The 26,694-nt window shown below is 43.8% G+C and overlaps 2 protein-coding genes and 1 long non-coding RNA gene across 10 annotated transcripts in view; all 3 read right to left on the minus strand.

Moving 5' to 3' along the window:
* Positions 1-1,659: 1,659 nt before the first annotated feature.
* On the minus strand, positions 1,660-10,522 carry LOC126989681 (uncharacterized). Its single transcript, XR_007743587.1, has 4 exons — positions 7,475-10,522; positions 6,007-6,189; positions 4,900-4,958; positions 1,660-3,872 (listed from the first exon to the last, which is right to left on the minus strand). It is a non-coding gene; the product is annotated as an uncharacterized LOC126989681 (long non-coding RNA).
* Positions 10,523-12,546: 2,024 nt separating this feature from the next.
* The window catches only part of LOC126989675 (zinc finger protein 84-like), a 75,189-nt gene continuing 61,041 nt past the window's right edge, over positions 12,547-26,694 (minus strand). For 7 of the 8 annotated variants that reach the window (XM_050848284.1, XM_050848281.1, XM_050848283.1 and 4 more), the window contains one exon: positions 12,547-15,063. In XM_050848284.1, the coding sequence (XP_050704241.1) occupies positions 13,658-14,740 (1,083 nt within the window). In that variant the 5' untranslated portion in view covers positions 14,741-15,063 and the 3' untranslated portion in view covers positions 12,547-13,657. Of the gene's footprint in view, positions 15,064-19,096; positions 19,230-26,694 lie in introns of those variants that run through there. The other variant, XM_050848285.1, reaches the window with a different exon arrangement.
* Positions 24,873-26,694, minus strand: part of LOC126989677 (zinc finger protein OZF-like) — a 46,058-nt gene continuing 44,236 nt past the window's right edge. Inside the window, exon 2 of the mRNA XM_050848286.1 lies at positions 24,873-25,061. The gene's annotated coding sequence lies outside the window, so the exon portion shown is untranslated. The remainder of the gene's footprint in view (positions 25,062-26,694) is intronic.

Genomic DNA, 26,694 nt, shown 5'->3' on the forward strand with positions numbered 1-26,694 from the left:
TTCTTCTTCCTAATTTAACTGTAATGTGAGGAGATAACTTTGGCCAAGCCTGTTCTGACCTCTTACCCAACCAGGCCTGTGGCCGGCTGCATCGATGCATTGAAAAAGTAACTTCACTGCTCAGTATAATACATAAATCGGTCCATAAATCTTTCATGTCAACATAAAAATCTAAGGGTTGAAAAAAAATCATAGACCTTTAAGATGAGGACGGTTATAAGTAGGTGCCTTGCATTATCTTGAAGAACAGTCACCCCAGTGTTGTCTGAGGGGATCTGTGGACTGCTTGAATGGCTTATGTACAATATACATTACGTATTTCGCTTGCCTTCAGAGCACTGTTGTCTAGTTGCTCGCAGAAATTCATCATTTTGCTGAAGTTATAAGTCAGAATTTCCACATATAACTTCACTTACCTTCTGGCATCCTTTGGGAATAAATGGAGCTTCACACCAGGGTGTGTTCTCCGTTTCTTCCCACAAACACAGCAGGCCGCACATTAGAGATTTGGAGCCATGGCGGGCAGCTACACGAGGGGCCGGTGTGTTGATATTTGAATGACGGCAGCGTTGCCGTCGATCTGAGAAAGACGTCTGGAAGTAGCGCTATAATAACCAGTATATCAGTTAGCCCAAGATAATCTTATCCACCCACTCTTTCCCCCTACAAACCAATAAATCTATGTAAATAATTACTGGAGGAATTAAGTCAGCGTGCTGCTAAAACACTGAGGTTGAGAGAAAAAAACATGTTTTGAAAGAAAGGCAGTTGGGCTACAACCTCGGTTCATTCCTGTGTGTATACAGACAGTTAAAACACATAAAGCACATCTATCCACTGCTAACCTCCCACAAATGCAGATAAAGTAATATAACCACGGTACAATAATATAGCATTACTAACATGACATGCAGTCAGGCTATATCTACCTGATAAATATATTTAGTTCTTACTGTTCATTTTAGTATTTTTCTTTCTTTGTTTTTTTTTTTGTTTTTTTTAAATGGGAAATAACCAAACTGAAGAAAAAAGTAGCAACATTTGCTGCTTCATCCCATATAGCAACACTGCTGATGGGTACTGGGGTTAGGGGGGTGGGTGTCTGGAGGGGGGAGGCGCCTGAATGTAAACAACGCTGCACCTGCGCCATCTGTTGCAACCGACATACACCAACACCCGCCCACGGTCTCCCATAGAGGCCCCCTCTCCTGTTCTATAGTCTCCTTGGAAGAGATAGTGGTATGTGGTAATTCCTCGGGCGTGCGGAAGTAGCGCCATCTATTGCAGCCCACCAAAAACGTCACTTTTCAGGGGTAGCTTTACTATTTTTGAAGTACCTGCCACAGCACCCTATCCAGCCTTTACTTATTTTTTTTCATTGTAAAATGATTTACTAATGGGGTAAAGAAAAATATATTTGTTCTTATGTTTTATTAGGTATTATCTACACTATATCAATTTGTTTTTTTTAGGAAAAATATGATGTTGAAAGCATTTGCTAATATATATATATATATATATATATATATATATATATATATATATATATATATATATATATATATATATATATATATATATATATATATATATATATATATATATATATATATATATATATATATATATATATATATATATATATATATATGTGTGTGTGTGTGTGTGTGTGTGTGTGTGTGTAGCAAACATATACAGTGCTTTAAATACAAGCAAAGCATACAACATTCTATGCATGCTAAATTACTATAATGCCTTTGCAACTGTGGTAACCCGGATGTCACACTGGTCCTGTGTCCCAGGGTAATGGGTTCCCTAACACCACAGGCTCATGGGCTAATGTTACAGAGATGAGCACCGAGGCCACGTGCTGCTACAGCGTATGCCCCCAGCCTTACCTTTACCTTTTGCAAAATGCTCTTAGCTGAGTAAAAATATCATACTAACTGTACAAGTGCCAGATAATGGCAAGCATTGCATACTGCTTGACAGGGCAGAGAACAAAAGCTTCTAAGCATTACAACTGAAATAAACAATGGGAGACACTCAAAGCTTGTTAACTGAACATGACCCAATTTATAACAGGCAAAACCAACAATGGTGCGTTATATACAATGAAAACAGTATAAAAATGTTGCAAGGCACATCAATATAAGAGCAAAGCATCATAAAACATGCTGAAATACATCATAGAGGACATTAAGAAGGTAACACATGAGTTGTCTTAAATGGAATGCAATAACTTGGTGGTCCTGGGAGACAGCCGAGCCTGGAGGTGAAAATGGAATGTAGGACACGGTATGATCTCACAAGCTCTGACCTTGGTGTCAGGGTCATGAAGATATTAAGCTCAGTAGGCACAACTATGCAGCAGAGGCACATATGATAAAAGCAAATGAGACAAAATAAGGCAACTCATAATGTAAGAAAATAGCAGGAAAGTTATGCTGCAGTATGTGACACACCAAATTACAGGGCAGAGAGTGATGTATTTCATAGGCTACATCAAACATGTAGCATTTATTGCAGGAACCACACATTAAAGTTGGATGTAATAAAATATATGTTTTTAGCACACATTAAAGTTGGATGTAATAAAATCATTTGATATGAAACTCCTTGAACTGGCCAACCAAACAAACCACTCTCTGCTCCCCCCCCTTCAAAAAAGCATTATTTTTCACAAGGTTTATGAGGCATTAGTCAAGAATATCAACTGCCATTACATTTTGTCAAAAAAAAAAAAAAAAAAAAATCATACCTATGTGATTATGTATATCATATAAAGCAGAAAAAAAATTGCATGCTGTAATACAAACAAGATTACTCCTGGAAGCCACATTAATGATGCCAGACACGTGATGATAGACACTTAGTGTGATGAAATTACATGCTGTATTTCACATTATGAAACCAAGCCAAGTGTCACTGCAGGACATATTAGGTAAGGCAGACACCAAAAGCTTGCTACCTGAACATGATTAAATATAACAGGCAAAATCCACAATAAAGCATTGCATACTGTTGGGTAGGGAAGAGAACAAATGCTTCCAAGCATTACACCTGAAATAAACAATGGCAGATATTCAAAGCTTGTGAGCTGAACAAGATCTGATTTATAATAGGCAAAACCAACAATGGTGCATTACATGCAATATCTGGCAGGGGATTCCTTGCATTACAATTGGAAAGTGGCAGACACCTAAAGCTTTTTAACTGAACAAGATCTGATTTATAACAAGCAAAACCAACAATGGTGCATTACGTGTGATATCTAGCAGGGAAGATAAATGATTCCTTGCATTACAACTGGAAAGTGGCAGACACCCAAAGCTTGTTAATTGAACAAGATCTGATTTATAACAAGTAAGCCCAACAATGGTGCATTACTTGCAATATTTGGCAAAGTATATGGAAAAAAATTCTTGGCGTAACAAGAGTAATACTAAATAATGGCAAATCCCACGAAGTTTCTCTTCTTTTGACAAAGCCTGTGCTCTTTGCTGCAGGGTTGTCAGAGTCTGTTTGCTCCAGCCAACATGTACTGAAATACCCCTGAGTCATGAGTGAAGTGTTGAAACTGAAGACAAGTGAAATACTGTGCTCAGAAATCTATTAGCATTTGGACTTTGATAGTATAAGGCCAGAGCAAACCTCCTCTCTTGTAACCCATATCTCCTACTAGGCTTAGATCTTGGCATCTTGCAGCATGTTGAACCTGACCTCAGAAAAAATCCATCCCTATTGGATCTAAAAAATTGCTGGCTCTGGGCAAAAACTGCCCAGGATTTGTAACAGCCTGGGCTTTGAGCTGCCTTGCCTCCCGGTGCAGACGACAGACTGGTGTGTGCAGCAATTTTCACTTTTCATGTCTGAAAATACATGAAAAAATATTTAATCACAATTAATCACAATTCTAAATAATAAGATATGTGCATGTAATTGCATTATTTTCAGTGCTATAAGGACAGTGAATCTAAGCATTGACATTATGTCTGCACGCCAGCATCGATGGAAGGCTTCACTTAGATTGCCTGACAAGAGTAATATTTTCAGGAGAGATGGGGGAGAGGATACAACTGGAGACTCTTGACAGATATAATGTCAAGATCTACAAGCACCCATTTACCATATATATCTTTGATGTTCAGTCCATACTAAAACATTTGTCAATGTGTTGCCACACTAAAAATATAAAAATTCCCTGTTTCTGCAATGTCAGTCATACCTAAGCCCTGCTAAACCATCCAAGTGAATCAAGAATGAGTTCTGGGCGGCAGCATGAGCCAATACTAAATGGCACCAAAAAAAAAAAAAAAAAAAAAAAAAAAAAAAAAAAAAGCCTGCATCATGACGGGCCTGGGCCGACCGCCAGGCGCCTGAAGAAAACCTACCGGCGCTATAGGCAGGTGGAAAAAATCACATCAGAAGAATGGACAAAGGTTTGTTAGTGGCACATCAAGGTTATGCTACCTCTTCAAAGATTGGCCAGTCATGGTTTAAAGTGGAACAGGATAAACAAGAAACAGGTAGATATCTGTGGACACTACTGTTACTATCAAATGCCAGCCTATGGCAAAATTTGAACCAATGCTATCAAAAACATAAGACCCATATGCTCATCACTCGACTAATCGTAACGGTACTACACCCATAGAAACATAATAAAGAGTTTAAATATATCATTCAAAATTTCAACCTTTTTACATACTTTTTTTTGAGATATGAAGCCTACTGGTGTAACAATTGAATATTGAACTCAATTTGTATGCAGAGATGTGAGGTATGTTATTAAGCTGTAATGTTTCCAATACATTAGTTCAATTTAGTTGTGATTAAAGCAACATGGAATAGTAACTAAAGAGGATAAATTATCACTGAGAACAAGAGGTTCCTTACTATATTGTGGTGAGCTTGATGGCCGAGTCGAGTTTCCTCCAACCCCATCAAGTTCACACCTGTTGAGAGGCAATTTTTTAATCAAAGTGAAAAATGGATGCAAATGGTCACTAAAACTAGTTATTATACTTGGTGTCACAAATTTGGGCAAAGAATTTAGGGAAGGACTCCTGGACTTGGCGTCACTGATGAGGTAAATGATCTCGTGCACTCATTGGGCTATAATATATACATTGTTATAATGTGTATTATTGTCTTGTTACTATATATTACCTACTGATAATGGAAATACATGTCAGGATTAATCATCAATACAAGGAAAAAAGAATCATGTATGGAAATTGTGAACTTTTAAGTTCATGTAACAAACAAAGTTTATTATACACAAAAAGGTTGGATACTTCAGATGTAAAAGATTTTTGGATATAACATCAACCCCTTCCTCCATATTGGTTCTTAAAGCAAGGGTTGACTACAGCTGATTATTATTTGGGCAGGTTACACGACACTTTTTTTAGTGCAAACCATCTGGAAATCAATGATCATTATAAGGAATACTTCTCATGAGTAGCTACTAAAACTTGATAACCTAGAAGGATGCACCATCAGACTGTAAAGGATAAATATATTATAAGACATAGCTACATTGGTGGATCCAAAGGGGGGCCCAGGCCCCCCCAAAACTAGCTCAAAAGCGCGCTGCGGCTAAAACAATGCTTTGGCACAAAGTCCAGGCCGTTATACCCATTGATTTAGGTCACTCCACCAGTTTTTCAAGACCAGGACTGCCGAGAATGGCTAATCGGTAATGCTAATGCTCCTTCCACCCGCAAAAAGTCTGACGTCCTCCCAAAAACTCATTTCCTGGATCTACACCCAAAGACATACCGTAACATGGTTCAGTGATCATGGACAAAAAAAAATGTTAAGACAATCAATATCCAATCATTTCAGGATACATAAATCAGCATCCATATTAAGGAATTCTACAACTTAAAAGTGATGCTGAGCAGGGCATGTGTTAAGTGACTTGCACAGTCTATTTTGTGAAGTCATAATTAGATTAATATCACAACAATCAACAAACACCAGATGAAGTATTCATACCAAAATCAGTACATGGAGCTGGTGCACTGCAATGAGAAGCACATTCCTGCAGCTCACCAAGAGGGTTGAATGATGCCATGTACTTCAGGGGGGGTGGCTAAATGTCTTCACCCTTGGCCTCTTTCTTGGCCTCTCCCCCTTCAGCTGCCACATTCTCTTGGATGATATCGGACGTGTTCGGATCTGTTGGGATGTGGTTGTGTTAGATGTGGAATAACATACGACAGTGGAACATGGAAGGAAAGAGTATGTCCACACGGTAAAATACAGAGATGAGGATTGCACTGCATTAGTTGTGTGATTACAAGATGTAAATTGAAATTCTTTGGATACTGAAAGGATGTACGGGGACAACTGGGTGAGAAGGGAGAGAGATGCAGATTTTTGTTATATAGCTAGATACACCAATGAAGATTTAGGACATACACATTCAGAAAGACCACAATTTTGGCTGCTAGACAGAAAAACACTAGATGTTAAAGTGCCAGGACATTGAAGGAAGTAATAATAAGAAAAGCAATAATAATTAATGAGTATAAATATATTTCTGATATTTTTGTTTATCTTAATGCTAGTATTGGAATTTTCAAACACTAAGAATATAATAAATAAATATTGATAATTTAATTAAAATAAATACATTAATTGTACTAATACTACCACTAACAATATTAACAGCACTGCACCTAACAGACTGAGCAATAAACTGAGTCTGATATGTAACCATAATTAAACTGTCTCTGTCTGAGTGTTATGTGAAGCTTGCTCCATGCACCATGATAGGAATGGCATATATGCATGCAGGTTGCTGAGATGCTTACAGTCACCAGCCACTTGTAGATATGGCACCAAAATGTGTTGGAAGCATTGGCAGCCAACTTCCATTTATTTAACTATTATTTTCTTTAAACAAAGGAGACAGCTCAAGAGCAACAAAGCGTACTAGAAAAAAAAGCCCCACTACTCGCCACTCCCAAACAGACAAAAGTAGAGTCTTGATACACTCTTCTTGAAGGTCAAATTATAGGCAGGAGGAAATGCGGACAATGGAAGGCTGTTCCAGAGTTTATCAGTGTAAGGGATGAAAGAGTGGAGACATGCTGGTTAACTTTTGCATAAGATGTTTGGCAAGATAGAACATGCAGTAATTGACTTAAATTAGAAAAGTATAGATTTAGGAGGGAAATGGGCAGGCATTGGTTTAATAATAGGGTGGTGGGGGAATGGAATAGATTCCGCAATCACATAGTGAGTGCAGGGACGATAGCTTGTTTTAAGAGTAGACTGGATAGCTACATGGACGAGGCTGACAGGTGGTAATGGGGAGGAATCTTGAGCTGCCGTGTGTAGGCCATTCGGCCTCGTGCCTTGGGAGGAGGGGAGGCATGCAGTTAGCAAGTTCAGAACAGTTGTCAGCGTGAAAATAATTAGAATTTCCACATTATCATTATTTATATATATCACTTACCCCGGCTGGCATCCTTCCGTAATAAATGTAGCTTCACACCAGGCTGTGTCCTCTTTATCACCACAAAGGGACATGATTTGAGGCTCCGGCTGGTAAACGTGGCGGCCGCGGCGGTGTTATGATTTTTGAACGAGGCAGCGTTGCAATCGGAGCAGAGAAAGATATTGCTGCGAATAGCGGTATAAATTATACCGCTATAATTATCTCGGTCTAACTTATACTGTTTATTATACCGTATAATAAACAGTATAAGTTAGACCGAGATAATTATATTCACCCACTCTTTCCCCCTACAAACCAATGACTCAATGTCTATATATCATCATTACTGGTGGAAGTCAGCGTGCGTGCTAAAACAATGAGTTTGGAAGAAAAACATGATCACATAGTTTTTAAAGAACGGCAGTAGGGCTACAATTCCTTGGTTCATTCCAGTATGTATACAGAAAGGTTAAACACATAAAACACATCTAACCACACATGCAGAGAAAGTAATATAATTGCGGTATAATAATATAACAATAATAGCATTACTCATGACATGCAGTCAGGCTATATCTACCTAGTAAATATATACAGTATATATAGTTCCTACTGTTCATTTTAATATTTATCTACCTTTTTTTTTTTTTAAATGGGAAATAACCAGACTGAAGAAAAAAGTAGCAACATTTGCTGCTTGATCCCATGTAGCAACACTGCTGATTGGTTCTGGGGGTTAGGGGGGTGGGTCTGGAGGGGGGGAGGCGCCTGAATGTAAACAAAGCTGCTCCTGCGCCATCTGTTGCAACCGACATACACCAACACCCGCCCACGGTCTCCCATAGAGGCCCCCTCTCCTGTTCTATAGTCTCCTTGGTGCAAACTGAGGCTGTTAACCCTAATGTAGCTTTCTCTGGGTCTGTGGTCTTTCTCGGTCTGGGTCTTTTGAGTTTCTAGATTTCTTTACGTCTCCTCTTCCTTTCGTTTCTTTTCTCTTTTTTTGCCAAAATTTATATAGTACTGCCTTTACCGTCTCCATTTTCAAAAAGAGCTCTTCCGATGGTCCTCCTCGTCCTGGTGGTATGGACGCTGGGATGCTGCCTCTCTCCTCGTCGTGGGCCGGGCAGTGCAGGATGATCAAGTGCCTCAGGTCCTCCAGCTCGTCTCCACACATGGTGCACGCCGTACTCTCGTTGTTAAATCTTTTCCTATCTCTCAGCCTCATGTTATTTGTTCTGCAGTGACGAGGATGGCTGATGCTTCACTGTTGTCGTACACTGATCCTCTTGTCCTCCCATCTCTTCTCTCCAGCAGGTTCTATATATTTTCAGGGTTGCTTTTTCTTGAATTTCTTGTGTCCACATTTTTGTGTCCCATGCTCTAACTTCTTTTCTTACTTCGTCGCTTGTTATTGTGCCTCCTCTTATTCCCGCCCTTTTTTCTGTCTTTTATTAGTAGTAGGAATCGGTCTACTGTCTGGGCCTATTATTTTCCTTTTTCTCTTATTGTCCAAAACTTGTGTACTGTTGCTTTTGTTTCTTCGGTGTGTTCATTTTCAAATAATTTTCCAATGGTGTCGTCCTCTTCTTCTTCCTCGTAAGGCCGCTGCAGCCTCGCACACTTTTTCCTTTCCTCTGCACAGGCCGGGCACCAGAGCAGGAAGTGTCGCAGGTCTTCGTTTTCAGCTTCACACATGTCGCACTTGGTTTCCTCTTGCCGGTGTGTTTCTGTCTTTTAGTTGCATGTTGTTTGTCCTGCATCTGAATGGAGTGAGAGGTGAGTCGCCGCGTGGGTCGGAGGTGCTGCGCCTTGCTTGCGAAAGCGCTGAGTCGACATGGCTGGCCGAGCCAAGAACTCGGTGGAGTTCTGTTACGTTTGTGCGGATCCCACAGGCGACAAGTGGATAGGGTGCTGTCTGTGCCCTAAGTGGTGTCATCTGAAGTGTGCTCATCTGCCTGGAATTAAGTCGGAGAATATATCTAAAGTAAATTGGATTTGCAACCCATGCCTTCATAAAGCATCTCTGGCTACCAAAATTGTGGAAAAAGTGGAAGAATTCAAGCTGGAATTGTCTAAGGAAATATCAGAAGTGAAACAAGAAGTTTAGTCACGAGCGGTCAGCGTGAAGGAGGAGCTGGGGGAGGTGGCGCAGGATGTGGCAGACGTGTTGCAGCGAGCCGAGCATGTGGAGTCAGCAGATGCAACTTGGGCTGAGGTCATCAAACGTAAGAGGAAAGTTAAGAAGAACTTACTTGTTGTGAAGGCCTTTGAACAAGATAAAAAGGCTCCAGAGTTGAAAGGTGAAGTTTCTGAAGCATTACGTGACATTCAGATTACTGATTCAAGATTCACTATTGGAGGTAATATTATAATGAACTTTGATGATGATAATATGAGGAATGAGGCAGCCCAAAAATTGCAATCTGTGGAGAAAGTCAGTACTAAAAGTGTGGGAAAACTGAGGCCAAAGATCATGATTTGTAATGTGCACAAGGAGGAGACTGGGGATAAGATAATTGAGACACTGCTTAAAAAAGTACGAACTATAAAAGCGAGCTAAAGAGAGTAAGGAATAAAGGTAATAGTAATATACTTCACCAATTAAGAGCAAACAAAACTAAAGACCCAAAGGCATACTGGAAGATTCTAAAAAGTAGCAAAGTAGAGAAAAATAATCAAATACCACTCGATAAATTTTATGACCACTTTAAATTGCTCTACGCAGAGGACGACGATAGTAATGCAAACGAGAGAACTGCTTATGAAACTTAGTGACGCTGACTCGCCCGCACTTAACAACCCTATAACACGTGCGGAGATAAAGCGTTGTATTGCTAAACTGAAAAAAGGCAAGTCTCCTGGTAGTGACAACATCATTAATGAATATATAAAATGTACACAAGACTTACTCTGCCCTTTATATGTTGAACTATTCAATAAGATCCTTGACACAGGTGTCTTTCCATCGGAGTGGCTCACTGGCGTTATAATACCTCTTTATAAAAACAAGGGAGACGTTAATGATGCAAATAACTACCGAGGTATTAACCTTTTAAGCTGTATGGGGAAATTGTTTACGTCCATTCTTAACGACCGTCTCAAACAGTAGTCCGACGATCAAAACATCATCAATGAAACACAAGCAGGCTTTCGTGAGGAATATTCCACACTGGATCACATCTTTATACTCAAGTGCGTTGTTGACTTGTTTCAGTGGAAAAAGATGAAATTATTTTGTTTATTTATTGACTATAAAAATGCTTTTGGTATGGTATGGAGGGAAGGTCTATGGTTTAAACTTGTAAATAATAATGTAAATGGTAAGATACTAAATGTTATTCGTAGTATGTATTTTAATGTCAAGTCATGTGTAATGGTAGGCCAACAGTTGTCTGAAACATTTACTTGCAATATGGGAGTGAGGCAAAGTGAAAACCTATCACCATTGTTATTCGCTTTCTATGTTAATGACCTGCAGGAAAAGCTTATAGAGTATAATTGTAACTATCTTAATTTCAATGATGACCTTGTAAACACGTATCTCAGATTATTGGTGATTATGTACGCAGATGATACGGTTATTTTGTGTGATAGCGAGCAAAACTTGAAGGTAGCCTTAGTATCACTTCACAGGTATTGTTTAGAGTGGAAATTAAAGGTAAATTGAAGTAAAACTAAAATAGTAATTTTCAGTAGGGGTAGAGTTGCAACCAGTAATTACAATTTCAAGGTTGGTGAGGAGGAAATTGAGGTAGTAAGAGAATATAAATACCTGGGAATATTGTTCAGTTATAATGGACGGTTTAGGAAAGGGCAACAAAGACCACGCAACTAAAGCCTCAAATACACTGCCGAATTTTGGCCACGAACCTGACGCCGAATCAGTTCGTGAAAAAATTCGCCGGCATGACCAAGATTCTTGCACTTCGTGACCATTCGGCGACATGTCGGCGAATGCTCAAGACAATTCGGGGACAATTTGGAGACATGTCGCCGACTATTCGGCGTCCATGACGCCGAGCTCAAAATCTGATATTTTAACTTTTTTTTTTGTCGCGGAATAACTGGCGACACGTCTCCGAATTGTCTTCGCATGTCCCCGAAGTGTCGGCGACATGTCGCCGACAGTGCCAAGATTTCTGACAGCTGATCATCTGATGCCCATGTGGCATATAAAAGCACGGGAATCCGCGCCTACCTCATGGACTACAACACCCAGGAAGCAGTGGCCTGGCAGGACAGAATTGTGGGCGAGTAAATACCATGTGTGGTAATATGTGTGGTAATATGTATGATAGTATGTGTAATAAAATGTATAAATGTGACTTGTTTTTGTTTTGCTCTCCTACAAATATTTTAGAATGAATGAATGTTTACGTAATATTAATAAACAAACCAGTAACTGAAAGAAGAAATAAATTAAATAACTGAAAATGAAACAAAGGTTAAATAATAGCAGAATAATGATATTAAGAAATAAATAAACTAATAAATAGTAAATTAATTATGAAATAAATGAAAATGTTAGTTCCATACCTATTTTATATATTCATGATTCTTCTTGTTTTTCATATTTTCTTGTTTACTATTTATTATTATAGTATTATTTTATTCCGTATATATATATATATATATATATATATATATATATATATATATATATATATATATATATATATATATATATATATATATAGATATATAGATAGAGAGAGAGAGAGAGAGAGAGAGAGAGAGAGAGAGAGAGAGAGAGAGAGAAAATACATAAATAGATAGATAGATAGATAGATAGACAGACCCCCGTGTACACCTCCCACCGAGACCCGTTTGCCGTATCGTGATTAATTCGCCGAATAGTCTTGGCCATTCGGCAACATGTCGGAGACATGTCCCTGAATAGTCGTCGACAAATTTGCCAATAAAATTAAAATTTCAACGGTCAAAATTCGGCGACAATTCACCGAACACCGCGAATCGGACGCCGAATTGTCAGCGACATTTCGGCAACAATTCGGCGTCCATTTTGCATTCGTGCACATTCGGCGAACGGCCACGAATTTTTCATGCAACATGAAACTTTCGTGGCGGTCGTGACCAACTGTTAAAAGTCGCGAGGTGGACGCAGACATGTCCCCGAACGGCCAAGAACAGGCAAGAAAGATGCCGAACTTGCTCGCGACAGAGGATGACTTGCATATTCGCGCACATTCGTGAGCCAAAATTCGGCAGTGTATTTGGGGCTTACGGTCATGTATCAGCTGATTGGGACTTCTCGAAAATATGATTTGCCATTTGATATACAATTAGAAATGTACAATAGTATGGTGGTGACAGCTGCGACTTACGCATGCGAAATATGGGGTTATGACATTATAAGGGAACTGGAATCTTTACAGATGAGGCATCTTAAATATGTAATGTATGTACATAGGTATACAAGTACAGATATTGTATATGGGGAATCAGGAATGTATCCACTGGAAATATCTATAAAATGCAGGATGATAAATTATTGGTCAAGGTTAATTACGGGAAAAAATACTGAGCTGAGTTATGTTATGTACACATGTTTATTGCACTTATGTATGTCTGGTACTTTTATATTGCCATGGTTGGACTATATAAAACGTATATGTATTGAATGTGGTCTGTCAGGCGTATGGCAGCCACAAACCATCAACAATGTTAAGTTGTTTAGGAAGACCGTTGAGCAGAGGTTGAAATATTTATGGATATCAACTTGGTATAGGAATATAACAACAAAAGGCATATGTAGTAGTTACAGTATGTATAAAGAAATTTATGGGATTGAGGATTACCTTGTTAAACTAAGTAATACGAACCGTATTAATAGAAGTAAGATTCTCACAGGAAATAACCAATTACCAGTTGTTAGTGGCAGGTACCGTGATATCAGAAGAGAAGAATGGTATTGTGATAAATGTAATGGTGAACAAATAGGGGATGAATGTGCACATGCTAAGCAATTTGGCTCATTTTATTAAATTAGTTCTGAGGCATTTTAGATAAAGAGTTGATGATATAACTGGTTACACAGGGGCTGTGCTCCATACTTTTATTGTAAAAGTCTGAGCAATAAATGCATTCTATTCTATTCTTCTATTCTTCACACACACACACACACACACACACACACACACACACACATGCATAACACATCGAGCAGCACAACACGGCACCTCAGGGGAAGTGAATCTTCATGTGCTGGGCAATATCCCCCTTGGTCTTGAAATGTTTCTTACAAACATCACACTTGAACTCTCTCAGGCCAGAGTGTCTGAAGATGTGCTTGTTCAACACAGACATAGAAATGAACCTCTTGCCACACTCTTGGCATTCATGAGGTCTTTCACCACTGTGTCTAAGGGTGTGTGTGTTGAGGGTACTCTTCTGATTGAACTTTTTGCCACACTCATGACATTCATGAGGTCTTTCACCAGTGTGTATAAGGGTGTGTGTGTTGAGGTTACTCTTATCACTGAACTTTTTGCCACACTCACTGCATTCATGAGGACTTTCACCAGTGTGTGTAAGGGTGTGTTTCTCGAGGTGACTCTTCTGATGGAACTTTTTGCCACACTCATAGCATTCATGAAGTCTTTCACCAGTGTGTGTAAGGGTGTGATTCTTGAGGTGACTCTTCTGATGGAACTTTTTGCCACACTCATAGCATTCATGAAGTCTTTCACCAGTGTGTGTAAGGGTGTGATTCTTGAGGTGACTCTTCTGATGGAACTTTTTGCCACACTCATAGCATTCATGAGGTCTTTCACCAGTGTGTGTAAGGGTGTGTTTCTCGAGGTCACTCTTCCTACTGAACTTTTTGCCACACTCATGGCATTCATGAGGTCTTTCACCAGTGTGTGTAAGGGTGTGTGTGTTGAGGTTACTCCTCTGATTGAACTTTTTGCCACACTCACGGCATTCATGAGGTCTTTCACCAGTGTGTGTAAGGGTGTGTTTCTTGAGGTCACTCTTACTGCTGAACGTTTTGTCACAATCATGGCATTCATGAGGTCTTTCACCAGTGTGTGTAAGGGTGTGTGTGTTGAGGTTACTCTTTTGACTGAACTTTTTGCCACACTCACGGCATTCATGAGGTCTTTCACCAGTGTGTGTAAGGGTGTGTCTGTTGAGGTTACTCTTCTGATTGAACGTTTTCCCACACTTACGGCATTCATGAGGTCTTTCACCAGAGTGTGTGGGTGTACTTGGTGAGGTCACCCTTCCCAGGGAGTCTTTTCCCACACTCTTGGCACTCATGGTTTCCTTCACCAGTGTGTGGAAGGCTGTGTCTAGTGGACCTGCTCTCACTCTCAAGTCTTCTTGCACTCAAACTTTTCCTTTCCTTTATGGCTGGAGATGCCAGCAGCAAGGTGGTGGTGGTGGTGGTGGTGGTGGTGAGGCTCTCCTGGTCACCCCTGATCCTCACACCACAGACAGTCTGTTCCTGCTGGTCCCGGGCACTCAGGCTGGTGCCCTACCTTGCAGCCTCCACTGCAACAGAGATCAGCGGCAGCAAAGACGCAGGGAGCGCTGAGCACAGCACCGCCTCAGACTCTCACGTCTGCACAGCACCGGCGGGGCTGTGGGGACAAAGATCACATCCTCATACAAACATGATTCAAAATAAAAAAAGCAGCTGCAAATTCCTAAAATGTATAACAAAGCATATCAGTTACAAGTTGTCAACCACAATATTGTGAAAACTACACCAAATAAACTGGGTCAAAATAGACCCAGAGTAATGAATTAACTGCCTTCAACATTTTGGAGGCACCGTGTAGCAGGCAGCTGAAAAGCACCTTGTAAAGACCTTCAGGAAAAGGGAAACTGAAAACCAAGAAGGGGCAGAACCACACCAGAGAACAGACACCATAAAAAGGACATCAAGGAGAGAATACAATTGAAAAGTGCACAGAGCAGTGCTCTTCAAACTGGGCATGCCGGCCACCCTCAGGTGGGCGAGATTAACCAAGGGATGGACGGCTGTCTTGGCGGGACAAGTGGGTGGACGAGACCATGCCAGCGTGTCGGGATACATGGATACATGAAATGAACATGAGCCAAACACCTCATACTGACCCCCTGAACACATCCAGTTACTGTTCCTTTCCCTCACAGCAGTGGTTGCCAACACACCCAGTTACTGTTCCTTTCCTTCACAGCAGTGGTTGCCAACACACCCAGTCACTGTTCCTTTCCTTCACAGCAGTGGTTGCTAACACACCCAGTTACTGTTCCTTTCCTTCACAGCAGTGGTTGCTAACACACCCAGTTACTGTTCCTTTCCTTCACAGCAGTGGTTGCCAACACACCCAGTAACTGTTCCTTTCCTTCACAGCAGTGGTTGCTAACACACCCAGTTACTGTTCCTTTCCCTCACAGCAGTGGTTGCCAACACACCCAGTAACTGTTCCTTTCCTTCACAGCAGTGGTTGCCAACACACCCAGTCACTGTTCCTTTCCCTCACAGCAGTGGTTGCCAACACACCCAGTAACTGTTCCTTTCCTTCACAGCAGTGGTTGCCAACACACCCAGTTACTGTTCCTTTCCCTCACAGCAGTGGTTGCCAACACACCCAGTCACTGTTCCTTTCCCTCACAGCAGTGGTTGCCAACACACCCAGTCACTGTTCCTTTCCCTCACAGCAGTGGTTGCCAACACACCCAGTTACTGTTCCTTTCCTTCACAGCAGTGGTATCTAACACACCCATTTGTTTTAGATGTTGCCAAAGCCTTCGACAAAGTCTCGCACAAAAGACTGACATTAAAACTGAAATACTATGGTATTTCAGGACCTATTCTACACTGGATCACTGCATTTCTTACTAACTGGACTCAACGTGTTCCTCTTGACGGATCTTCATGTGACACCGTCCCTGTTTCTTCAGGTGTCCCACAAGGCACCGTTAACGATCTTCCACTCTCAACGCCTAAGTCTTCCACTAGACTATTTGCCAATAATAGTGTGCTGTTTAGCGCAGTGAAGACTAGGGGTGTACCGATGTATCAGTATGAGTATCGGTGGTATTGGCACATTTTAAGAGTATCGGTATGAGTATCGGTGGTATCGGCACATTTTAAGAGTATTGGTATCAGTATTGGTGGTATCGGCACATTTTAAGAGTATCGGTATCAGTATCGGCACATTTTAAGAGTATTGGTTTCAGTATCGGTGGTATCGGCACATTTTAAGAGTATCGGTATCAGTATCGGTGGTATCGGCACATTTTAAGAGTATCGGTATCAGTATCGGTGGTATCGGCACATTTTAAGAGTATCGGTATCGTTATCAGCTGATTTTCAGCCGATACTACCGATACTTGAATGAGTTTTGTACGTCAGAGGACTTAGGAGGAGAGACTCAATAGCATGGGGCTCACAACCCTGGAGAGAAGAAGAGAAAGAGGAGACCTGATAGCAGTGTGCAGGGTGGTGAGCAGAGTGGAGCATTTGGACAGAGAGGACCTGTGTGTGTGTGCAACGAGAGAGAAACGAGAGAACATGGAAAGAAGTTGAGGGCGACCACGTGTAGGCAAGATGTGAAAAACTTTAGCTTCCCAAACAGAAGCATTGAGCTATGGAATAGGCTGGAGGAGGAAGTGGTTTGTGCATGTCTTGGGTTATGTCTTGGCCTATTGCACTGGTAGGTTTCTTCCCATTGGATCCTGAGTTCCTGATGGTCGGTCCAAGGCTTCTTCCCAGTGGGGCCTGATGGTCGGCCCAGCCCATTCTGGTGCAGGCGAGTGTTTATAGTGGCGCCATCTTGCATTGGCTCATGATGCCCTACTGGAGCTCATCTTTAATCCTAGAATCTAGGGTCTGGGTTGATAGGTGGTCTTCTGGACAGAATGTGGGTAGTTTTAAGGCACTCGGTGGCGGCTGAAAAGTCCCAGCTTGGTGGCACCGGTCGGGGATTGAACTCGCGTCCTCCAGAACGTGGGGCCGTCTCGCTATCCGTTCAGCCTCCGCCTTTCTAGTATTACGGTTACCGTCCATATGTACGTGTCAACGTGTGGTTGTCATGTTTTGTAAGTTTTCTAAAATACAGATAATGAAAATTTGAAATCATATATGTGTTTTATTTGAAATATCAATATAGTATTGTTTTCGCCTATCGGACTTATTGCTAGCTAGTATCAGAAATGTGGATTTATATCGGGTATCGGTTATCGCCTATACATTTTGTGTCTCCAGTTAACGAATATCGGTTATCACTGATGAGGTTTTCTATTATCAGTTATCGGGAATCTGGATCTGGGTCTGGATTAATGATGCGCAGGGCACACGTACAGGTGCATAACACGCACATTTGTTGGCTGTTGGGGGGACGGGGGAGTCGAGTGTGCAGGGGAGGGGGTAATTGTGAAGATTCAATACGCGCTTCTGAAATACGATATTACGCCTCCGTATTATACTTAAGGGACGAAATACATGTCCCTTAACCATAATATGAAGGCTGAAAAACTTAAAAGTAAAGAAAAGTGGTAAAGGTAAGGAAAAGGCATATTATACATACGTGCGCTGTGTTGGTGTCGGCGGCGGCAGGGAGGTGAGTAGTGTTGCCAATGATCTGGTTAGGGATGGTACGCTAGGTTAGCCATTAGCCCACGCATGTGAGACCAGGTCCACCACGCGTGGTTATTTTTTTTTAGAACACGCACCTTTACCGAAAGGGTTTTATGAAGGTTTGAGCCGGGTATAGTATTAGGTAAAGGTGCGTGTTCTAAAAAAATAAAATAACCACGCGTGGTGGACCTGGTTTCACATGCGTGGGCTAATCGATAGCTAAACGTACCATCGCTAACCGGATTGTTGGCAACACTGCCACCGCTGCCGTATGTATAATATGCCTTTTCACTACCTTTACCACTTTTTCTTTACTTTTAAGTTTTTCAGCCTTCATATTATGGTTAAGGGACATGTATTTCGTCCCTTAAGTATAATATGGAGGCGTAATATCGTAGTTTGGAGGCGTGAAGTGAATCTCCACTATTACCAGGGAGGGAAGTGAATCAAGTGTAATTGTTAGTGTTGGTGTGTTGTGGTGACAAGTGAGTGTGTATTTGTTTTTTGAATGAGTCTATTGTACCGCAGTCTAAAATCTGTTGAGGGAGGCTGTTCCAGTCACGTATGGTGCGTGGAAAGTATGAGTGCTTGTATGCGTCAGTGTTAGTGTGATATGTTTGGTATTTATGGATGTGTGTGTTTCGAGTACGTCGACTGTTTGCGTTGCGTAAGTATGTATGTGGATCAATGTCAATGTGAGTGTTTGTGATCTTGTACATAAGTGTAAGTCTGTGTGCTTGTCTGCGTATGTGAAGAGGGTCCATGTTTACCTGTTGTTTGATCCGTGTTGTGATTCCAGGCGTTGGAGTGTAACTGTTTGTAATGAACCTTGCCGCCTTGGTGTTGATTTGTTCTAACCTGTCAATGTTTCTGTGTGTGTAAGGATCCCACACCGGGGAGCAGTATTCCAGTGTTGGTCTCACAAGTGTGTCATAAGCGATGTGTTTAATGTCAGGAATAAGGTTTTCTGTTATCGTGCCCAGGTATGGTAAACACACACACACACACACACACACACACACACACACACACACACACACACTCACCTCGCCCCGAGCACGGAGTCTTGGGGTCACCACTGGACGGAGGCTGCTGTGTGGAGTGCTGACTCTGACGGCGGCACCAGCACCAGCAGGGGTCACCAGCAGCAGCAGCAGCAGGAGTCAGCAGCAGCAGGAGTCAGCAGCAGCAGCAGAAACAGGAGTCAGCAGCAGCGTGCTTGCTCTTGCTCTTGCTGTACAGTGACCCGTTGGAGAGTCAGCCTTCATATCGGCACAACCTGGAAAAATAAAACAAAACAAGCGGTATCCATTACTAATCATCCTATTCCCTATTTCCTGCATACCACAGAAAACTCTTCATGATTTCTATAATTCTCTCATTTGCTTCAGCACTGTCCCAGCAGCAGCAGCATCCATTCCCTCTCCGTTCCTGCAATCCTCCCATTCACCTCCCAGCCCATCAGTGCCACCCTCATCATCTCCGTCCTTTCTCTCCAGTACCTTCCACACACCAGCATCCATTCCCTCTCCGTTCCTGCAATCCTCCCATTCACCTCCCAGCCCATCAGTGCCACCCTCATCATCTCCGTCCCTTCTCTCCAGTACCTTCCACACACCAGCATCCATTCCCTCTCTGTTCCTGCAATCCTCCCATTCACCTCCCAGCCCATCAGTGCCACCCTCATCATCTCCGTCCTTTCTCTCCGGTACTTCCCACACACCAGCATCCATTCCCTCTGTTCCTGCAATCCTCCCATTCACCTCCCAGCCCATCAGTGCCACCCTCATCATCTCCGTCCCTTCTCTCCGGTACCTCCCACACACCAGCATCCATTCCCTCTCTGTTCCTGCAATCCTCCCATTCACCTCCCAGCCCATCAGTGCCACCCTCATCATCTCCGTCCTTTCTCTCCGGTACCTCCCACACACCAGCATCCATTCCCTCTCTGTTCCTGCAATCCTCCCATTCACCTCCCAGCCCATCAGTGCCACCCTCATCATCTCCGTCCCTTCTCTGAGTTATATACAACACACCTGCATCCATTCCGTCTGAGTTCCTGCAATCCTCCCATTCACCTCCCAGCCCATCAGTGCCACCCTCATCATCTCCGTCCTTTCTCTCCGGTACCTCCCACACACCAGCATCCATTCCCTCTCTGTTCCTGCAATCCTCCCATTCACCTCCCAGCCCATCTCACTCATTGCCACCCTCATCATCTCCGTCCTTTCTCTCCGGTACCTCCCACACACCAGCATCCATTCCCTCTCTGTTCTTGCAATCCTTCCATTCACCTCCCAGCCCATCAGTGCCACCCTCATCATCTCCGTCCTTTCTCTCCGGTACCTCCCACACACCGCATCACATGCGCCACAGTTTCATCCACACCCCTGTCACACATCTGACACACTTTGCTGCGGGACTCAGACCACCTGTAGTTTCTTGCATTCACATTCATACACTGCGCTCGAGCTTGGCAGAGAAGATCACCACCCAGGCTTCCATCATGCAGCTGACACACTGCGGGGCTTCCTTTTCCCTGTACCACTCCAAAGTAGTCTTTCGCTCCATCGCATGCTTCCACCTCCTCAGACCGTCACCTTTCACTGCACTGTCTATCTCTCTCTTCCACTTTCTCACATCCCATTCTAGACCCTCACTGTTCCTGTCAGTCACCTTCCATTCAAAGAAACGCCTCCCTTCCTCTCTGCTCACCCACCTGACTCGCATACCACTGTCACCAACCATTCGCATGCAGTTCTTAATCCATTTGCTCTCATGCACACGAGCTCATGTCTTCACACTTCATGTCTTGGTCTCGGTCATGGCCTTGTCCTGGTGACCTCAGGCGCCCCATCGCGGGTCCTCCTCCTCATATTCTCATCAGCTGTCATCACACACGGCTCGGCAATGGCGTTAGACCATTCATCTCCGGCCTCACTGGCATACACCATCGCTCTATACTTTCCAGCTTGAATCACTTGTTTTCAAGCCTTTTCCCTGGACTTATTCATGCAAGCATTTGTGCCTTTTTTCCTGCACCGTGAGGAACACTTGGGCTGTCCTGGCAAGGCTTTCTGCTTTTGTCTCCCCAACACTGTTGTCCTCCTCTGGCCTCCTGTCCCCTGCCTGTTACTGTCACACTGAGGCTGTTACTCCTCCCTGCCTCCACACAGCCCCAACACTGTGCACACTGCCTCGTTGTCCTCCTGTCCCACTCCTCCCTGCCTGTTACTGACTGTCACACTGAGGCTGTCCCTCCCTGCCTCCACACAGCCCCAACTGTGCACACACTTCCCCGTTGTCCTCCCCCTCCTCCTCGCTGCATGTTACTGTCACACTGAGGCTGTTACTCCCTCCCTGCCTCCACACTTCCCCGTTGTCCTCCTTTCCCACTCCTCCTCCTGCCTGTTACTGTCACACTGGGGCTGTTACTCCTCCCTGCCTCCACAGCCCCAACACTGTGCACACTTCCCCGTTGTCCTCCTGCCCCACTCCTCCCTGCCTGGTACTGTCACACTGAGGCTGTTACTCCCACCCTGCCTCCACACAGCACCAACACTGTGCACTTCCCCGTTGTCCTCCTGTCCCTCCTCCCTGCCTGTTACTGTCACACTGAGCCTGTTAACAACCTCTCTGCCTCCACACAGCCCCAACATTGTGCACATTGCCCCGTTGTCCTCCTGTCCCACTCCTCCTGCCTGTTACTCCTCCCTGCCTCCACACTGCCCCGTTGTCTTCCTGTCCCACTCCTCCTTGCCTGTTACTGTCACACTGAGGCTGTTACTCCTCCCTGCCTCCACACAGCCCCAACACTGTTCACACTGCCCCGTTGTCCTCCTGCCTGTTACTGTCACACTGGGGCTGTTACTCCCTCCCTGCCTCCACACTGCCCCGTTGTCTTCCTGTCCCACTCCTCTTTCCCTGCCTCCACACAGCCCCGTTATCCTCCTGCCCCACTCCTCCCTGCCTGTTACTGTCACACTGAGGCTGTTACTCCCTCCCTGCCTCCACACAGCCCCAACACTGTGCACACTGCCCATTGTCCTCCTGTCCCACTCCTCCCTGCCTGTTACTGTCACACTGGGGCTGTTACTCCCTCCCTGCCTCCACACAGCCCCGTTGTCCTCCTGTCCCACTCCTCCCTGCCAGTTACTGTCACACTGAGGCTGTTATTCCCTCCCTGCATCCACACAGCCCCGTTGTCCTCCTGTCCCACTCCTCCCTGCCTGTTACTGTCACACTGAGGCTGTTACTCCCTCCCTGCCTCCACACAGCCCCAACACTGTGCACACTGCCCCGTTGTCCTCCTGTCCCACTCCTCCCTGCCTGTTACTGTCACACTGGGGCTGTTACTCCCTCCCTGCCTCCACACAGCCCCGTTGTCCTCCTGTCCCACTCCTCCCTGCCAGTTACTGTCACACTGAGGCTGTTACTCCCTCCCTGCCTCCACACAGCCCCAACACTGTGCACACTGCCCCGTTGTCCTCCTGCCCCACTCCTCCCTGCCTGTTACTGTCACACTGGGGCTGTTACTCCCTCTGCCTCTCACAGCTGCTGCATTCTACAGTTAGATGTTCCACCGTTTCTCTCTCTCGTGTCCTGCAGCCACAGCTCTGTTTCCCGCGTCCCTGTTCCTGCCATTCGCCTCCAGGGTTCCCGTTCTTGCTTTAAACAACAGCTTGGTGCTCCCCCAGTCTCCTACATGCCAGTCCACACGTTGTTGTGAAGGACATCTTATTTTCTTGTCTCCACGCAGAGGATAAAGGTAAAGTTTGGGGCACACTCTATAGCTGCGCGTGGCCCCGGTGCTCATATGCGTCTCCTTGTCCCTTGAGCCTGGGGGAGGAGCCAGCACCCCGGGGCACAGGGCAGGGGGGACGCCCGGGTTGCCACCTCGGAGGAATTATATACATGGAGTGGCCCTCAGTGGGTCGCTCTTCACTGTGAGGTGAAGCAAGGGGGAAAGGGGGCGGAGCTTAGCTGGTGGGCGGAACCAGCAATTCCACCCAAAACACTGGATGCCATATTTCTTCCACATATCATATGTTTTTTAGTTATTCAGCTGCTGCAGTATATACACTAAGGATATATGTACAGGTTTTAATACAAAAACACTAGAATTTCCTTGTCTTTATTCCGTAGAAGAAATGTTCCACACTCACCTTATTTGATCCCTCACACTTCCTCTGTATAAAGTTCATTATATAATGACCATGGCCTTATTTATCAAAGGCATGTACAGCCTTCTATGTAGAGCGTCGCAGATTTGATCAAAACTCACTACGAGTAAATAGAAGGAAGTATTGGGGCAGGAAAGAGAAAAACTTACCCATACGCAAATAACATGTATTTTTGACTCGATCGACGTCAACTAACCGTGTTACACAATCATGCAAGTCATTGTTAGATTTATATTATCCAGTAAATGGAGACAATACAACATACAGGTCAGGCACCAGATACTGAGATGGGTTGGTTACATGTTTTTTAGGGAGAGAAATGGTTGTGGAATGGTGGATATGTCTTGATCACCAGAGATGAAAAAAAAGACTTACAAGAGTGGAATAAGTAACAAAGATAACTCCTGTAAGAGAGAGAGAGAGGATGTGATAGAATGAGAGAATAAGAATGTGTGTGTGTGTGTGTGAGTGTGAGAGAGAGAGAGAGAGAATGAGAGAGGTAATGAGAATGATAATGAGAGAGAATGAGAAAGAGAATGAGATTATAGGAATTAGAGAATGAGAGAGGGAATGGAAATGGCAGAATGGGAGAGAGGGAATAAGAATGAGATTGAGAGGAAAATGAAAATGAGGGAGAATGAAATGAGGGAGAATGATAATGAGAATGAGAAACAGAGAGACTGAGAGAGAATGAGAATGAGATTGAGAGAATGTGAGAAAAAGAATGTCAGAGAGAGAGAGAGAGAGAGAGAGAGAGAGAGAGAGAGAGAGAGAGAGAGAGAGAGAGAGAGAGAGAGAGAGAGAGAGAGAGAGAGAGAGAGAGAGAGAGAGAGAGAGAGAGAGAGAGAGAATCAAATGAAAGAAAGAATGAGATGGCAAGCTTCAAAGAGAAAGTAAAGAGATGAAGATGGAGAGATTAATAAACAAATTAGAGAAATAACACATGAAACAAAACAGTGTGAGATAAAGATAGGAAAAGAGTAACTGAAGAAAAGAAGGGAACCATGAAAAAAATGAGAGAAACACAGACAAATATACTCTCTCTCTCTCTCTCTCTTCGGTATATTATAAGCAATGAGTTCCATCATTACGTGTCCGTGGTGCAGTGGTTAGCGTGGTCTGGGTTTGAACCCCGGCCCGGGCAGTCGGCGTGCAGTCCACCCAGCTGTTCATCCTTCCTTTCGGGCTGGTCGATAAATGGGTACCTGGGGACACCTGGGAAAGGCACGCTGGGGTAACCCTGGTGACACACTGGCCCTGCGTCCCGGGGTGATGGGGATGGCTGAGTGTTGTCGAAGGACAGGGGAAATATGTCTGGAGAAATTGAGTTTTTGAGGTACTGAAGGACACGAAGTTCCCTTTGCCCCATTCCGAAATGACAACAAGGCCAGAGGCTAGGCGTTCCGCAGCGTCCAGCCCTGAGCTATGTAATTCCTCCCTATGCGTCTGCCTAAGGTAAACCTGCCATGGGCGGCAGGCTTACCTTAGGCAGATGCATCGAGGAAAACAGCTGTTTGGTCAGGCCTGTCAGCAGAACCAGGATGGGCTACCAAACGCTGCCCCCCACCACATATATTACTTTGGTTGAGTTTATGAAAAGGTCCATGTTTTTAGTCCACAATATATTTATCTGTAAAGCACAACAAGAACGGTGTATACAAACAGCGGACAAGACAAGTGACAAACGTGTGGATGTCGCGGCTGCCAGCCTGTAACTGACCACTGATGGCAGAGAGAAGTGCAAGCTATACAGAATTGTACTGTCACGTGATTCTTGAGTCATATGGAAAGTTCCGTGCATAACACTTACAGCAGCACAACACAACACCTCAGGGGAAGTGGATATTCATGTGCCGAGCAATATCCTGCTTGGTCTTGAAATGTTTCTTACAAACATCACACTTGAACTCTCTCAGGCCAGAGTGTCTGAAGATGTGTGTGTTCAACACAGACATAGAAATGAACCTCTTGCCACACTCATGGCATTCATGAGGTCTTTCACCAGTGTGTATAAAAGTGTGTGTGTTCAGGTCACTCTTGGCTCTGAACTTTTTGCCACACTCACGGCATTCATGAGGTCTTTCACCAGTGTGTGTAAGGGTGTGTTTCTTGAGGTCACCCTTCCTACTGAACTTTTTACCACACTCACGGCATTCATGAGGTCTTTCACCAGTGTGTGTAAGGGTGTGTTTCTTGAGGTCACACTTCCTACTGAACTTTTTACCACACTCACGGCATTCATGAGGTCTTTCACCAGTGTGTATAAGGGTGTGTGTGTTGAGGTTACTCCTCTGATTGAACTTTTTGCCACACTCATGGCATTCATGAGGTCTTTCACCAGTGTGTGTAAGGGTGTGTTTCTTAAGGTCACTCTTACTGCTGAATGTTTTGTCACACTCACGGCATTCATGAGGACTTTCACCAGTGTGTGTAAGGGTGTGTTTCTTGAGGTCACTCTTCCTACTGAACTTTTTCCCAGAATCATGGCATTCATGAGGACTTTCACCAGTGTGTGTAAGGGTGTGTTTCTTGAGGTAACTCTTCCTACTGAACTTTTTCCCACAATCATGGCATTCATGAGGTCTTTCACCAGTGTGTGTAAGGGTGTGTCTGATGAGGTTACTCTTCTGATTGAACGTTTTCTCACACTTACAGCATTCATGAGGTCTTTCACCAGTGTGTATCAGGGTGTGTGTGTTGAGGTACCTCTTTCTACTGAACTTTTTACCACACTCACAGCATTCATGAGGTCTTCCTCCAGAGTGTGTGGGTGTACTTGGTGAGGTCACCCTTCCCAGGGAGTCTTTTCCCACACTCTTGGCACTCATGGTTTCCTTCACCAGTGTGTGCAAGGCTGTGTCTAGTGGACCTGCTCTCACTCTCAAGTCTTCTTGCACTCAAACTTTTCCTTTCCTTTATGGCTGGAGATGCCAGCAGCAAGGTGGTGGTGGTGGTGAGGAGGCTCTCGTGATCACCCCTAATCCTCACACCACAGACAGTCTGTTCCTGCTGGTGCCCTGCCTTGCAGCCTCCACTGCAACAGAGATCAGCGGCAGCAAAGACGCAGGGAGCGCTGAGCACAGCACCGCCTCAGACCCTCACTTCTGCTCAGCACCGGCGGGGCTGTGGGGACAAAGATCACATCCTCATACAAACATGATTCAAAATAAAAAAGCAGCTGCAAATTACTAAAATGTATAACAAAGCATATCAGTTACTAGTTGTCAACCACAATATTGTGAAAACTACACCAAATAAACTGGGTCAAAACAGACCCAGAGTAATGAATTAACTGCCTTCAACATTTTGGAGGCACCGTGTAGCAGGCAGCTGAAAAGCACCTTGTAAAGACCTTCAGGAAAAGGGAAACTGAAAACCAAGAAGGGGCAGAACCACAACAGAGAACAGAAACCATAAAAAGGACATCAGGGAGAGAATACAATTGAAAAGTGCACAGAGCA

This window comes from Eriocheir sinensis, unplaced genomic scaffold (assembly GCF_024679095.1).
Source record: "Eriocheir sinensis breed Jianghai 21 unplaced genomic scaffold, ASM2467909v1 Scaffold1268, whole genome shotgun sequence".
Classification (NCBI taxonomy): Eukaryota; Metazoa; Arthropoda; class Malacostraca; order Decapoda; family Varunidae; genus Eriocheir; species Eriocheir sinensis.